We start from the raw sequence: 15,925 nt of genomic DNA on the forward strand, positions 1-15,925 counted from the left end.
AGCCTCAATAGTGATGTTGTCCCTTATGAAACCTTTCAGTGAGGCTGGACACTGGCTTGAGTCTGTATAATGTGTACCATAAAGACTCCAGTATATAACATGTCCCTCTTGTGTTTCTTTTTCCACAGGGGAAAGGGCAGAGTGTGGGACAACAAGGTAAGATCCCATTTGAGGAGTGAGTTGTTTCCACTCCGTACCTTTCAGCCATGAAGCATCTGCTTATTCCATTTATTTCAGGTTTTCAGACTATTTAATTCCACGGTAGAAAAGAAATCAACATAGTTACTAAAACAGCCCAGCAGGAAGGTATAGACTTAAAAATGGATATTAAGAAATTATTAGAAAAAGGAACTTCGAATATGTAACATAAATAATCCCTCACTGGGGAAATTCATGTCAGCTAAATACATAACATGAAGCACAACAAGAAATAGGCAAGAAATACTAAAGTAAAATACGGATAAAAATGATGATGAAATAAAGACTTTTTTCATCTTTCACATTTACAGAGATGCCATGATGGATATACATATTGATATGCAAAGATATGAAGAAAGAAATTAAAGGGAAGATTTTTTTCTGACATTTTTGAAAAAAGTCCCCTTTAATGAAAGATCTCTTGTTGTTATCTAAAATGTTTAATCCAGGAGCCAGTTCCTTCTGTTCCTTCATTACTCTACTCAAACAGGGGATTTTTAAAGCCTGCTTTTGAATCACATTTGTTTCTGTAGTTTCACAGATTATGGTGTTGTTGTCCCCTGTGTCCATCATTCCCAGGCCCCCCACCCTTCCCCCTAAACCACAGAAAATGCGGAAGCCTCGGCCTCGCTCCGTGTATAACCATAAGCTGTTTAACGGCAATATGGAGACCTTCATCAAGGTACCCTCTGCTGTGTTGGTGTTTGACTGAGCGGCCCCTGTGGAGCAGGAAGGGATTGCAGCTAGAGCCTTCTCTCATCTTCTCTTCCTCACTTTAGCCGTCTGTTCCTCGCTCTTCCAGCTGCCCTTGATCATGATATAACGCCTCTGTTTAACCTCTAATCCTCCTCCTTCCCTCCGTAGTTCTGCCGGTGCAGACAGACAGAGCGGCAGTCAGCTGTCTCTTTATTTCCCTCCAGAACAATTTTACCAGCTCTGGCTTTCTTTCCAAATCCAGTCACTTTTTGGATGACTGAGAGGCAGGAAACAGCAGTGTGTCTGTTTTGTCCCTCGCTGCACCCGATCCTCACTGCAGTTCTGTAGCTTTCCTATCTCCAGTCTCTGTGCTTAGCCGTCTTTAACCTCTAGAGGGGTCATTTGTCATTTGAGCTTTTCTAACTTTGTGATTCTCCTCCTCCTCCTCTTTCTCTGCTACTCTGTGCTTTGCTGCTTTCTGTGCCAGAGGGAGAAGGAATGCTCGTACTCGCATTCAGGTACCACTGCTGTTAGAGAATACAGGACGGGAACAAAACAAACTAAAACTGTGGGACTAATAGTAGTCATTAACTTTCCACTGCTTATGCTACACTGGCATGCTGTTATTTCTCACTACTGTTTGTGCTGTTTGAACTGTTATTTGATTGTCCCTGCCTTATATCACCTAAATTAGTATTAAATTACACAGTGGATGTTTTAATTATTTGTGTTTTTATATGAAATATTGCAAGTTTTAATTTTGTGATGTTAAAAGTATGTCTTTAAGTCATATAATCAATGCCCAGAGGAATCTGCAGCATTTTACATATCTACTTTTCAGCTATGTATCACTTTATATTATTATTTTTCCTGCATTTATATTTACTTTTTCATTTCAGGATTCAGGTCAACCCATTCCACTTGTTGTTGAAAGCTGTATCAGATACATCAATCTATATGGTAAGTCTCACATCGTTCTCTTTTGACTGCTACTTCTGTGCAAAAGGGCAGAAAAAACCCCCAGCAAACTGTAAAAGCCTTTAAAAAACTCATTTGGCCTCATAAGAAGTGACAGCAGCCATAGAACGAAGCAATCTATTTCCACAAATAGCCACCAGGTGCAGAGCCTGACCTGCTCTGCTCTCCACCTCAGCCTCAGCTGCCTACTGGTGATTTGACAACCTCATAACAATAGATCACACACAGAGAGTTTTCAAAGTACCATTGGTCTTTCTTTAGCCAATCCTCCTGCCTGCACCCTGCCACCCTCCTTAACTCCTCCCTGTCTACCTTCACATCTGTCTTCAGCTCATTGCTTTAGCCTGCAGGTCTTTTCCCCTGGATCTGGACCTAATGAAACTACAGAAAACTGATTAGAACCCTCTAACTGAAACCATATGCTGCAGGCTCACTGAGGGGCCCACTCCTGGAAAAATACCCATCTCCCTTTATGACCAGATTACATTTCCTGCTCTGTTTTATGTGTTTCCAGTGGGGCTTTTCACGAAGCTGGCAACGTTGATTTGGTAGATAGTGGCAGCTAGCGTAACTGTGGATCAGTAAATTCTGGTTTGTGTTTCTTTCAGGTTTGCAGCAGCAAGGCATATTCCGTGTGCCAGGATCACAGGTGGAGGTCAATGATATTAAAAACTCATTTGAGAGAGGTGGGTCAAAATACACCCTCTTCTTATGTTTCAGATACGTCAACAGCATAATCCCATGTGTCAGATTTTTCAGCTCAACAAATACCACCACTCAAAGCACGTTTCTCTTAAATAGGTGAAGATCCCTTGATTGACGACCAGAATGAGCATGACATTAACTCAGTGGCAGGTGTGCTGAAGCTGTACTTCAGAGGACTGGAGAACCCCCTCTTCCCAAAGGAGCGTTTCCTGGACTTCATCTCCACCATCAGTGAGTCAACAGAACACATTCAAAGCAGTAGAAAAGAGAAAACACACCTTCCTGGAATCTCTCAGCTTCCCTGAAGAGGAGAAAGTCATGCGGTGCAGCACATGGAAGCAATCTTAACACCAGCGCTTTCTCCCTGACGTTTAGCAGAAAGCCAGAGGAGTGTGGGCCACACCAGTCTGGCGTGTGCAAATTCACCACAGAATCGTTTTCCTGCTGTTTCTACTAGTTCGATCACTCGGTTCGCCTTAGGGGTCTGGTGAATGGCAGGAGGGGGCATATGAAAGTGTCAGATAGCAGTTGTCAGAATCTGCTCTTGCTCTGTCCCTGTAGCTTGACTTTGATCTTTTTTTTTGCTTGCTAGGGTCTGGTTTATATATGTATTTATATATATATATATGTCTGTATAATTTACAAGACACTGTTGTTACAGGGAAAGTGGCGTCTGTTTATATTAGTTTCAAAACTTTATTTGTTTCTTCTCTGTCATAGTGTAAACCAGCTTATTACACCTCTCTATCTCTATCATCTGTGTTTCAGAGCTGGAGTCTGGAGCTGAGAGAGCTCATCACATCCAGCAGATTGTTGTCACTCTTCCTCGCACCATCATAATCGTCATGAGATACCTGTTTGCTTTTCTCAATCAGTAAGTCACACTACACCTCAATCCAAATCCACTGTTGTGCAAAAAATAGGAATTTGGTCCTTGCATATTTCCCACAGAGGATTGGTCATGAATCTTACACTTTACAATACAAAGTAGTTGTGCAGGTGAACAGACAAAACTCTAAGGAAGATAAAACAACACCTGCTATTCATTGGGACATCTGTCTGTGGTGATTTGAAAGTTATTTACAGGTTAGGAAACTTACACCTCGCTGGAGTAGTATAACTGCCATCTCATAATGGATGTTATTAATGCTCCCTTTACTGAGTTCGCCTGCAGAAAAACGAGTTTGATTTCATATCCTTCTCTGTTTGGAGCCGTTCCAGCTGTGGCGTTACTGCTCAGCCTCATGTTGTTGATAATGTGCAAGGACTTATTATGACTTCCTCTTGCAGCGCTGGATGATTTGGTTACCACGAGTGGGTTGTGACATGCGCTGGATAAGTTGATTTGTTGAAGGAGAAAGCTGATCAGAATGTTGTTCAAGCGAGTGTCTAGCTGAGCTGCACAAGGGTGTGTTTAGGACTATATTAAAACTGAATTTAGCTGCAGCCAGTGACTCTTTATGAGATGTCTCCTCAACTGTACACAACAGTTTATTTCAGATTATGGGACTGACATATTTAGAAATGGCTATAATCAATCATTTTGTTCTAATAATGGACCACAGCTCTACTTATTTGACAAGTTAGTCTCAGGTTTTCAGCGTATTTCAACAAAAGGTTTAAATTTCCCAGTTCACATTTTTACTCCTTTGGTTCAATCTCATTTTCATTTGCAACAGGCAGCTGCCTGCAGTGAAAATGCACTAAAAACCCGCCTGCTCAAAGAGTTAGATATCTCCCTCTGGAGTTGGTAGAGACTAAAACTAGAGCTAAAAGAGGGAATGTTGGCAGAAACATGACTAGAAATTAAGACTAATGTTATTAGTATACATGAGCTAAGGTCACAGCTGCGTTATTCCATTTCAACTCATCAGGGGCCTTCTGCTTGACCATCTGATTTGCTTGAAATGTTTTATATCATAAGCTATGGATATTTAAAATGGTACCTGGACATTTTTTTGTTTGTCTTTTTTTTTGCACATTTAAATCACAATACCTTGCAAACTATTTAAAGCCTGAAATGTTTACTGTTATATATTTACACTGCCGTTCAAAAGTTTGGGGTCACCCACTCAGTTTCATTGAGTGGAAACTCAAAGTGTGAGTTTCCATGAAAACTCACACTTTTATTCATGTGCTAACATAACTGCACAAGAGTTTTCTATTCATCAATTATCCTTTCAACACCATTAGCTAACACAATGTAGCATTAGAACACAGGAGTGATGGTTGCTGGAAATGTTCCTCTGGACCCCTATGTAGATATTCCATTAGAAATCTGCCGTTTCCAGCTAGAATAGTCATTTACCACATTAACAATGTCTAGACTGTATTTCTGATTAATTTAATGTTATTGTCATAAAAAAAAGGTTTTCTTTCAAAAAAATAAAGACAGCTTGTTTCTGCAGCCAGTAAGTGGCCCAAATTCAAGCTCAACAATGTAAAATTATTTGCCACATAATCCAAATGTGAACAAAAGGGAAACATCAGAACACCAAAAATACAACCTAGAAAATGGATCATTCAGTCCAAACTGCTAATCATCATAAGCATTCCTAATGTGATTGGCTTGTCTTTTAATACATCATCCAACAATGGACAACAACTCCACACGTTTTCGTTTTTATCTATTATCTATCTTAAAAGTGCAATCTGTATGAATGACAAAGAAAGAAATCCTGCAATACTCTCCTGTGCTGTCTCAGTCTTTCCCAGTACAGCGATGAGAACATGATGGATCCGTATAATTTAGCTATCTGCTTCGGTCCAACCCTGATGCCCATCCCAGACGGCCAGGATCCTGTAGCCTGTCAGGCTCACGTTAACGAGGTCATCAAGACCATCATTATCCACAATGAAGTCATCTTTCCAAATCAGCGTGAGCTTGATGGCCCAGTGTATGAGAAGTGCATGACCGGGGGTGAAGAGTACTGGTGAGTATCGATTTGATCAGGTGATGAGCACAAACAAAGAACAATAACAATGCCGGGGTGACGTCGTTCTGTCCACGCGTCCTTGCGTTGAGTTTAGGAAGGAACTGTGACATTTTATCCGCTAATTACCTGCTTAAATATGTTTATTGTTCATAAAGCAAATATTTGACCTACTGAGTCTATAGATGTGTCTTTTTACCTTCCATTTGCTCCCATAGTGACAGCCCCCACAGTGAACCAGGAACCATTGATGAGGCCGATAATGGAACTGAACCACACACCAGTGACGAAGGTTCGTACATCATGAGAGTCATTTTCTATTTTTTTACGAGGAGGGATTGCAGTCAACCACTTTGTTCCAGACTGACCATTACTACTGGGTGGATAGCCATGAAATCTGCTACAGACATCAATTGTCCCCAGAGGATGCATTTTCACCCGTGATTTCCTGACTTTATCACCAACACGAGTACAATGCCGTCACAAGCACAGCATGGATTGCCATAGAGTTTGGTGCAAATATTTATATTCTACCTTAAGAAAAACTGTTTCGGTACATTTTTCTAATGCTTTGCAACATTATCAAATACCTGCAGAACTGAACAAATACTAGTCAACAGATTTGTCTATGCTTTGCGTTTAGTGCTAAAATGTTAGCATTGCAACACACTAAGCAGAGTAAGGCAGCAGTTTTGCAACAGTTTTTGGTAAAGACAGGTTTTGATAGATCTACTGCCTGGTTCTTTGATTATTTAAAGACCATATTAAAGCAATCCACATCTTAGTGTTACATTGATTCCACAGATACAACATGATTTTAGAGGTCTTTGTGGATGAAGGTGGGTGAAGCACAGACTGACCTTTTTTTATGAAGTGCTTTTGACTGAGAGGTGAGCCGGGTTTGCACTGCAGCAGCTTCTGATCGCAGAGGCCTGTGTGATGTTTGAGGCTGAAGGCAAGTTGAGTAAACAATATTGGCATGCAGCATTGCCTCTTTGATCCATGTTTCTGTGTGTGTGTGTGTGTGTGTGTGTGTGTGTGTGTGTGTGTGTGTGTGTGTGTGTGTGCGCGCCCCCCCCCCCCCCCCCCCCCCCCCCCCGCTCACTCGCTCGCTTGGTCTTTGTTCAGTGTTAGTCAGCAATTCTCCTGGGACTTTCTCCTTTGTGCAGTATTTCCTCGGTCCTCCTCTGAGCTTTGAATATATAACCGGGCTAGGCTGAAAAGCCAAAACACCGGTAAAACACAGGATCAAATCTCCTGAGCTGCTGGTGAAGTTAACTCGTCTCTGAGCTTCATCTGTCTTGTTGGCTCTGTTTTTAATGAGTGCTGACCCTTTCTCTGTTTCCTGGTTGTCACTTGGAAAACAGAACAAAGGCTGGCTGACTGATGAAGCATCTCCTCTTGCTGGTCTTAACACTGACAGTCTTAAATAACCTTAAGAGCTCATCACCTGCTGGGATGAGAGCAGTGTTTATTTTTAATTAGTTTCTAATTGAAATCAAATTAGAACAAAGCTGTGTTTCATCCCCGTTGTCTCTAACTGTCCTCTTAAATATTCAGACAAACCTTTAGTGGGTTTTCGTAGTATAAAGGTCTGGGTTTTCTCTTTGAATTTGGGGTTTTCTTGCTCAGAGTTGATTGCTGTGAAACATACCGTTAACTCTGACTGACCCCTGCTGGCCTGTTGAAATACTCCACAGACATGTTTCGAAAGTTAAAGGTCGCATGTGCTGAAAAATCAATTTTTATTGTGTTTTCTGGTTGTTATAACCCTGAGGTGAAAAATAAATGCTGTTCAGATGTGAAGATGTTTACTTCTGCCATTTCTTAAGCTCTTCCACAACTAGTTAGCCTCTACATGAGCGTAAAAATTCAACCCAGGTGTTGTGTAATGCTTAACTAACCAGCTGAAACTGTGATCAGCATTAGGAGCTATTAGTCACAGACAGCATGTTCTTCCTGAAGGAAGCAGGACATGAGCAATTAATTGATTTTCAGAGCAAAACACCCCTAAAAACAGAGTTTAAACAGTCTTGGTAAAACGATTCTTTGCAGTACTTTGGGATGCAAAACTGAAAATCTCATTGTGGGGATATGTGAGACTTACACAATATTGCACCTTTAAATCTTCAAAAATCTACTTTACTCATCTTAAAAGGTTTTGCCACACTCTACACTCAGAAAGCTGATTGTCATTTGGTCACTTGTTCAATTCCAACTGAAACTGCAGAGATACAAATCAGAGCATATGATGGTTTGGTTTGTATTCTTTACATAGCAAATGCATACGTCTCATAGATTTACAATGTAAACTGAGACATTTGTGAAGATAATGCCTTTTATCAGACTGCAGCAATGTATTAATGCAATGTATCCTGTTGATGCAGTTGAAGTGGAAAATTGTCTATAAATTTCTGTCTGTTCTTTAAGTGTGACCGTATGTTGTGCTCAGTTTTTGAACAGCATGTTTCTTTGCTTGTTTGTGTGCTTTAGAGGTTGAACAGATTGAGGCCATCGCCAAGTTTGACTACGTCGGACGTAGTCCAAGGGAGCTGTCATTCAAGAAGGGAGCGTCTCTGCTTCTATATCACCGAGCATCTGAAGACTGGTGGGAGGGCCGACACAATGGCGTGGACGGCCTCATCCCACATCAATACATTGTAGTACAAGACCTGTACGTAATAGCAGAATCAGTTTCAGTAGTATAATTACAGTTTTTAATAGTTTAGTCTCTGATTAGTTATTCTACATCATGTAATTTGTATTCGTGTCGCAGACTCACCACAGCTGACTCTGCTCTTTCAGGGATGATGCATTCTCAGATAACCTCAGTCAGAAAGCAGATAGTGAAGCCAGCAGCGGACCTTTACTGGAAGATAAGGGTTCATCCAAAAATGATGTCCCTTCACCATGTGAGCAGTCACCTGATTATAACTTTGGAGGAGTCATGGGGAGGTGAGTGCAATTATGAAAAAACATCTTCCATGTTCTAAAGGTTTGTAATGCTGCAGAGACTAACTGTCTATTTTATGTGACCCCTCTTCACAGGGTCAGGTTACGATCTGACGGAGCTGCAATCCCCCGTCGTCGGAGCGGTACAGACACCCACAGCCCAACCAGAGTGGCTGACACTCCTCCACGGGCTGCGGCCTGTCCGAGCAGCCCTCACAAGGTCGCCATCAACAAGGGTCGAATGGAGAGCCCAGAAAAAAGACGCCTTGGTACTTTTGGCAGTGCAGGCAGCATCAACTACCCAGACAGGAAGGCCTATCCCGAGGGCCACCCGCTGAGACCAGTTCCAGGGGCCACTCGTCACAGCAGCCTCGGGGACCACAAATCACTGGAGACTGAGGCTCTGGCTGAGGTAGGACTTTGGCATGAATCTTTCAATGTTTTTATCTATGGTAGGGCCTTTTATAACTGGACTGCATGTCACTTTTAGTTCACTGAACAGTTTTCTGCTTTACTTTGCACCATACAGTGCACAAATTTGCAATTTTAGGAGTCCGAGTTGTTGAAAATATGAAATAATTACTGATGGTGTAAAATATTAAGCTATTATATATGTGATATTTTGTCCAATAGAAATATAAGATTGAGATGTATGCAAAATAGAAAAGAAGAATGGTTAAAAGTTGAAATCAAGGAACTTAATGACTCCTTTAACATCAGACAGTACCACACATGATGTAAAGTGTGAGACATTTATAGCATAGATCAGCTCAGTTTGGTTGAACAGAGCAAGACCTCCTGCTGTAGCTGTCAGTCTGAGAGCAGCAGCTGGGTCTGGAATAAATGTCAGGGCTAGACGGTGGCTGGGTGACAGACACACCTCAAGGACATAAAGACCTACAAGTAAATAACAAGCTAAAGAGCACTGATGGTTCTGCTCCAGATTCTCCTCATCAGCTAATGGCTGGAACTGAAGGGTACGCAGTATGCTGAATACAAAGTAACATAAAGTAGTAAAAGCAACCTGAGTTTCTTTGGTGAGTCTGTAGATATAAATGGATTACAGTTCTCAGGGTTTCATGTGAAAAAAGGTTTGAATAAAGTCGCCCGGTATAAGAAAGTACATTTTACATTATACATTTTTTTACATCAAAGCTACCCTTTTGTAAAGCATGCTGAAGTATGTACAAAATCTGAATTTGCTTTGTCTACAAAAAGGTTTTTATTCTAGTAAACTGTGAAAATAAATATTAATTTGGAGACTCATCCAACTTGCTAAAGTTGTATAATCAACAACAGACTGTATGAAGTCAACATTATTTTTTGTCAAACTGACACTGTTGTCATAAGGTAATGCAGAACAAACTTCTTTTATCAGCCTGTGATTAAACTGAATTAAAGTCCAACACTGATGTAGTGATGATTTAGTTCAGGCTTCATTTTAAATTGCTCAGCTTTAATGTTGAATTGTAGTTAAACTGCAGCCTGCCCACACACGGTTCATTAGGAGTCATTTCTGTAACAGCGCTTTACGGTGATAAATGTCTCGGTATGTGACAACACTATGACTTGGCTGTTATTCTTTAGTGTTCTGTTCTTCTCATCCTCCAGGACATAGAGAAGACGATGACCACAGCGCTTCATGAGCTGCGTGAGCTGGAGCGACAGAACACCGTCAAACAGGCTCCTGACGTGGTCTTGGACACTCTGGAGCCGATGAAGAACCCGGTCAGCTCAGAACCTGGCAGTCCGCTTCACACCATCATGATCCGCGACCCGGATGCAGCCATGCGCCGCAGCAACAGCTCCACCTCTGAGATGATGACCACCTTCAAACCCGCTCTCTCCGCCCGGCTGGCTGGGGCTCAGCTACGCCCCCCACCCATGAGGCCAATGCGCCCCCCTCCGACACAGCACCGCTCCAGCAGCTCCAGCTCCTCAGGTGTGGGCAGCCCCGCCGTGACTCCTACCGAGAAGATGTTCCCAAGTAACAGCTCAGCTGCAGGCTCTAATATGAATATTTCTAGCGATGGCGGGGATAAGTCTGGTACCATGTAGCAAAGGTGCAATCTGCTAAGTGAGGAAGCTGTAAAGCTTCCAAGTGAGGGGAAAAGCTGAAGAAAAACATGTGCCGTTGAGTGAAAAGCAGATTTGATTATCTTCCTCGCTGTTTGAGTGAATTCATATGTATAGGAAGCTCCTTGAGCTTCTAAAGTGAGTTACCATGGCGATAAAGCGGTTAAAGAAGCTGTAGAGCCGGGATAGCATAAATCGCTCAGCTGTCTTTGAAACTTGATTTAACTACAGTAAATGTGCATACGAGTACGTGTATTTTTGTTTTACCTCAGTTCCAACAAAGGTCTGTGGCCTCGTGCTCTCGTTTTGGAGACACTTTGGATGCAAGTGAAGCAATACTTGTGTGAAATTTGGTTTTTCAGCCATCACATGTAGTCCAGCTGATGTTTCGGTCACTGCTGTTGATGTGTGAAGACACCTCAGCTGGACTTCAAACTAAAATACCACGTCTGTTTACCATTTAGGGCACAGGCCTTATGGCTGTACATACCAACTTACTTGAATTCACCATGCTTTCTGTTTGTATTATAATACAGTGGATGTTCAGCAAAGTAAAAACATAGTGATATTTAATTGTGCATGCAGGGACTGGAAAAAATAAGGGACACATTAAAGATTTAATAGATTTGCAATGATATGGTCAGTGAACAAGCTTGTTAATTATTTTAAGAATAAAAAATTTGTTTAAAACCTTATTCACGACTAAAATCAAGTTTCACATGTCCGAATGTTTGAAAAACTAATACCTTGTTATCAGACAGTGTTATGTTTTAAAGTTGCCATTTGTGTGGCATAACGACAAAAGATGAAGCATCGTGGCATGAAGGTGACCTCTGAAGTCTTACTAATCAATATGACAATACTAAAAGCAAGTCATCCACCACCGTCATGCAGTTGAACAGTGGGCAGACTAATGTGGCTGTTTCCATGCGTTTTTTTTCTCTGTACTGTATAAATGAAATGCAGGAAACTAATGCACCAACTCATGTAGGAGCCCTGTGGTAAACTTGTACATAATATATAGCTAGTAACTTTTAAGTGTTAAGCGTGTACAGGTTAATATGGGAGAGAAAAAGGCGAAGAGATGGTGTGAATGACGCTTGTAAAGATCATGAACCGCCTCTTTATCATCTCCAGTAAGATCAGACGTTTTATTTGACTGTAAAATAGAGTTGTATGCCATGTACTGTGTGCTTAGAATGCATTTGGTAACTGTACTGTAGAAAACTAATTGCTGTTGAACAGACCACCAAGGCTGAATTTATGCTCTCCATTATGTTTTTGACTTATTTTCCCATCCTGACACAGTTTGCAGAAGTGTTTCCTGTTCAGTTCTGATTCCAATGAATTCTGATTCATTTCTAAAGAAACAGGAAAAAGTCCCCTGTGACATTTCCTCTTTCATATTCAAACTGCTATGCTCATCCTTGAAGAACCTGAGTAGTAGATGTTGTAACTGTACTATTAGAGCAGCCTCCTTCCTTTCTGCCTTCTGGTTTTTATTGGAGGATAACTGAATAAGAACATTTAAGTGTTTATATCTACTGTACCTCTTGTCATTCTGACAGCTCTAATCCAGAGACCTTGTAATCCGCATCCCAAAGAGCCTGCTCTGTTCTGCATGTTTTGCGCTGTAATGTGGGACTCGTATTATGTCAGACTCGATGGCTGTATGTGGTGCCTTGCCTTGGTGAAACGCACAAATTAGTTCAATACTGATTGATTTTTTTTTCTTCAAAGAAACTGGCCTTAATATTTCCGGGGTTGAGAATAATGAATTAAGCCACTTGTAGCAGTTACTAAAATAAAAACGAAGAATAAAACAACGCTTGATTGAAGAAAATCAAAAAAGAAACAAGAAAATTAAACTAACTGAATCCTTAGCATGTAAACCGGGCACTGATTCCACTGTCAACTACAGATGTGTGCTGTGAATTGAAAATATTTGCTTGCTGTCAATGCAATGTTTACTTTTTAATTGTCACAGACGGATGTAATAAAATCCAGGGTGGGAGGATTGTTAAGAACAGAGAGCTTGTACACCCAGAAAAAAAAAAAAGGCAATATAGCATTTAAAGTCAAATAGTGCACTCACACCCTCTGCTGGTTCGTCCTGGTATTGCTTACTCTTGTCCTGAACCGACAGATGCTGTCACCTCTCACGGGCATTATAATCTGGAGCATTTATTACGATGCCTAAACTCGTCCATGTTGTTCTAATCGTCTTATCGTCCTGGTTACGATTTTGCACCATCTATGAAGTTGATGTTACGAAAAAAAAAAAAAAAAGCATTCGTTTATTGAAATACGAAGAAAGCACACAATTTTCAAAGGTAAAATAATCATGTTTAACTAGTTTTTTTTTTTTATTATTATTTATAGACACTTGTGTATGTGGAGCAGGAAATTTGAGTGCCTTTTGCGCACAACATCAATTTTTATTGGACTTTTACTTTTTTACTTTTCTAACTGTAATATGTTGTCTATTAGTTGTCATGTTCGTTATGAACAAATGTTGCCTTGTTGTCCTTAATTTCTAATGCGACTCATTTGTCAAGCCACCATAAGGATGAAATGCGTTGTGTAAAGATATTCCACTTTGAGTCTCAGAAGAATCATCAAGATCCGCTCGTCTGTGTTTGGGTGAACCCTGGAGAACGGGACTCATAAAAACTACTGTATACATAATCTACTGGTAAAGTTCAGTAGAATCATCTCAAAATATTTCCTTCGTCTTTTTTTGTTTCTTTGTTTTCCCTGTGAACTGCCTGTGCTGTGGTTGAGCCTTTAATTCTCGTCATTTAGCTCCTTCTCTTTGAAGGAAAAGTCATTGCAGTGTTGTTGGTAACAGCAGGACTGACTCTCATCGTCCCCATGTATGATGCTACGCTGACATTTTCTTTCCTGGAATGTATGTTGAAAAATGGGTTACACTGTTTGTCTGCTGACATGAGGAGACAGTACGCTAATATTCCAATAGAACATCACAGAGAGAGCAGAAAGAAGCCCTGCAGGGGGGATCAGAGTGTGAGCTGCTGTCACACTGTTTACCTTCTCTTTAGCTGTTTGTCTAGTGATGCTGTTTGTTGATGAGTGTCTGGTTGGTTCAAACCTGTGATGTAATGTACATCAGACCACTGACTGGGTGTTGAAAACTCCTGCGTCCAAATAAAAACCATTAAGCTCTGTGATCTGGATTATCTGGAGTGAATTATTGTGTGGTGTTCAAAGGCTGATCTGAATCACAGAAAAACCTTCTCTGGCTGAAGAACTGTGCTTTTTATACTGAAAACAAACTGAAATCAAAGTTGGAAAAAAAATCGTGTTCATGTCATTGTCAGACTTAAACTAAGGATCTTCACCTAAGCACTGTACATACTGTAAGTGCAGTTAACTTGAGTATGACTTTACATTTTCTGCTTCACACATAGTTTCCCACTTTGCTACACACAACAAAATATTGCACTACTTTAAGCACTTAGCAATATTTACTAGACAGCTACAGTTACTTTTCTGATTAGGATTTCACAAACAAAATCTTCGATCTTCTTGTGAATGTGACTCCGTGTTAAAGATTAAAGTACTCAGAAATACACAATCTAGTTCAAATGAGCTTTGGTTTCAGATTAACGCATCAAAAAAAATAATCTGATACAATATGTCCAATGTTGCTTATTTTTGATACTTAATTTTGGAGATCCTGGTCCTGTTTGCATATGCTTTATCAAGTTTCTGATTGGGACATATGCATAGAATGGAGTATTGTTTTTTTAATTCAGTTTATTTATTTGAGAGGGACAGTGCACATTAATGAACATCTATTTAGACAGAAATAGATGTACATGTGCTGGATTAGAGCAACAATGCTAATTTACATCCGCAGTCCCTAGGCAAGTAAAAAAAACTGATAGTAAACATTTGACAATAGGTCACAAACATTATGTTTTAAATCTACATAGTTATGAATGACTGTAAAAATACAGCCACAATGCAACAGCGGTGCAGTTAAATTCTGTACAATCTGATGCTTTTTTGGACCCATAAACAAGAGTGACAGTCATAGTCTAGTGACAGTATTAAGTAATAAATGTCCTAATTTATGCAGCAATGACTGTTACAACAGTAACAAATATAAAATGTGAAATACTGGCGACACCAACTGCCACTAATTCATTGTAAAGTTACAGGAAAATCTATGTAGAAGCTGTAAATACTTTATCATTTCTGGTCTGCATGAAAGGGACCTAGATGTACATTTTTAGATTTTACACACGTGGACAAAATTGTTGGTACCCCTCAGTTCAAGAAGGAAAAACCCACAATTCTCACTGAAATCACTTGAAACTCACAAAAGTAACAATAAATAAAAATTTATTGAAAATTAAATAATCAAAATCAGCCATCACTTTTGAATTGTTGATTAACATAATTATTTAAAAAAAACAAACTAATGAAATAGGGCTGGACAAAAATGATGGTACCCATAACTTAATATTTTGTTGCACAACCTTTTGAGGCAATCACTGCAATTAAACGATTTCTGTATTTGTCAATGAGCGTTCTGCAGCTGTCAACAGGTATTTTGGCCCACTCCTCATGAGCAAACAGCTCCAGTTGTCTCAGGTTTGATGGGTGTCTTCTCCAAATGGCATGTTTCAGCTCCTTCCACATATGTTCAATGGGATTCAGATCTGGGCTCATAGAAGGCCACTTTAGAATAGTCCAACGCTTTTCTCTCAGCCATTCTTGGGTGTTTTTGGCTGTGTGTTTTGGATGGTTGTCCTGTTGGAAGACCCATGACCTGCGACTGAGACCAAGCTTTCTGACAGTAGGCAGCACATTTCTCTCCAGAATGCCTTGATAGTCTTCAGATTTCATCGTACCTTGCACACTTTCAAGACACCCTGTGCCAGATGCAGCAAAGCAGCCCCAAAACATTACTGAGCCTCCTCCATGTTTCACCGTAGGGACAGTGTTCTTTTCTTCGTATGCTTGGTTTTTGAGTCTATGAACATAGAGTTGATGTGCCTTACCAAAAAGCTCCAGTTTGGTCTCATCTGTCCAAAGGACATTCTCCCAGAAGCTTTGTGGCTTGTCAACATGCATTTTTGCAAATTCCAGTCTCGCTTTTTTATGACTTTTTTTCAGCAGTGGTGTCCTCCTTGGTCGTCTCCCATGAAGTCCACTTTGGCTCAAACAACGACGAATGGTGCCATCTGACACTGATGTACCTTGGCCTTGGAGTTCACCTTTAATTTCTTTGGAGGTTGCTCTGGGCTCTTTGGATACAATTCCAACGATCCGTCTCTTCAATTTGTCATCAATTTTCCTCTTGCGGCCACGTCCAGGGAGGTTGGCTACTGTCCCGTGGGTCTTGAACAGAGCCG

General features: G+C 40.6%; 1 protein-coding gene across 5 annotated transcripts in view; it reads left to right on the forward strand.

The window, feature by feature from the left end:
• The window catches only part of srgap3 (SLIT-ROBO Rho GTPase activating protein 3), a 67,846-nt gene extending 54,117 nt beyond the window's left edge, over positions 1-13,729 (forward strand). The window contains exons 11-22 of one of the 5 annotated variants that reach the window (XM_051948115.1): positions 129-156; positions 778-880; positions 1,794-1,854; positions 2,481-2,558; positions 2,674-2,808; positions 3,346-3,451; positions 5,283-5,508; positions 5,718-5,802; positions 8,004-8,184; positions 8,316-8,465; positions 8,559-8,874; positions 10,074-13,729. In XM_051948115.1, the coding sequence (XP_051804075.1) occupies positions 129-156; positions 778-880; positions 1,794-1,854; positions 2,481-2,558; positions 2,674-2,808; positions 3,346-3,451; positions 5,283-5,508; positions 5,718-5,802; positions 8,004-8,184; positions 8,316-8,465; positions 8,559-8,874; positions 10,074-10,520 (1,916 nt within the window). In that variant the 3' untranslated portion in view covers positions 10,521-13,729. Of the gene's footprint in view, positions 1-128; positions 157-777; positions 1,413-1,793; positions 1,855-2,480; positions 2,559-2,673; positions 2,809-3,345; positions 3,452-5,282; positions 5,511-5,717; positions 5,803-8,003; positions 8,185-8,315; positions 8,466-8,558; positions 8,875-10,073 lie in introns of those variants that run through there. The other 4 variants (XM_051948117.1, XM_051948116.1, XM_051948118.1 and 1 more) reach the window with 4 other exon arrangements.
• Positions 13,730-15,925: the final 2,196 nt, after the last annotated feature.

This window comes from Acanthochromis polyacanthus, chromosome 5, assembly GCF_021347895.1.
Source record: "Acanthochromis polyacanthus isolate Apoly-LR-REF ecotype Palm Island chromosome 5, KAUST_Apoly_ChrSc, whole genome shotgun sequence".
Taxonomy (NCBI): domain Eukaryota; kingdom Metazoa; phylum Chordata; class Actinopteri; family Pomacentridae; genus Acanthochromis; species Acanthochromis polyacanthus.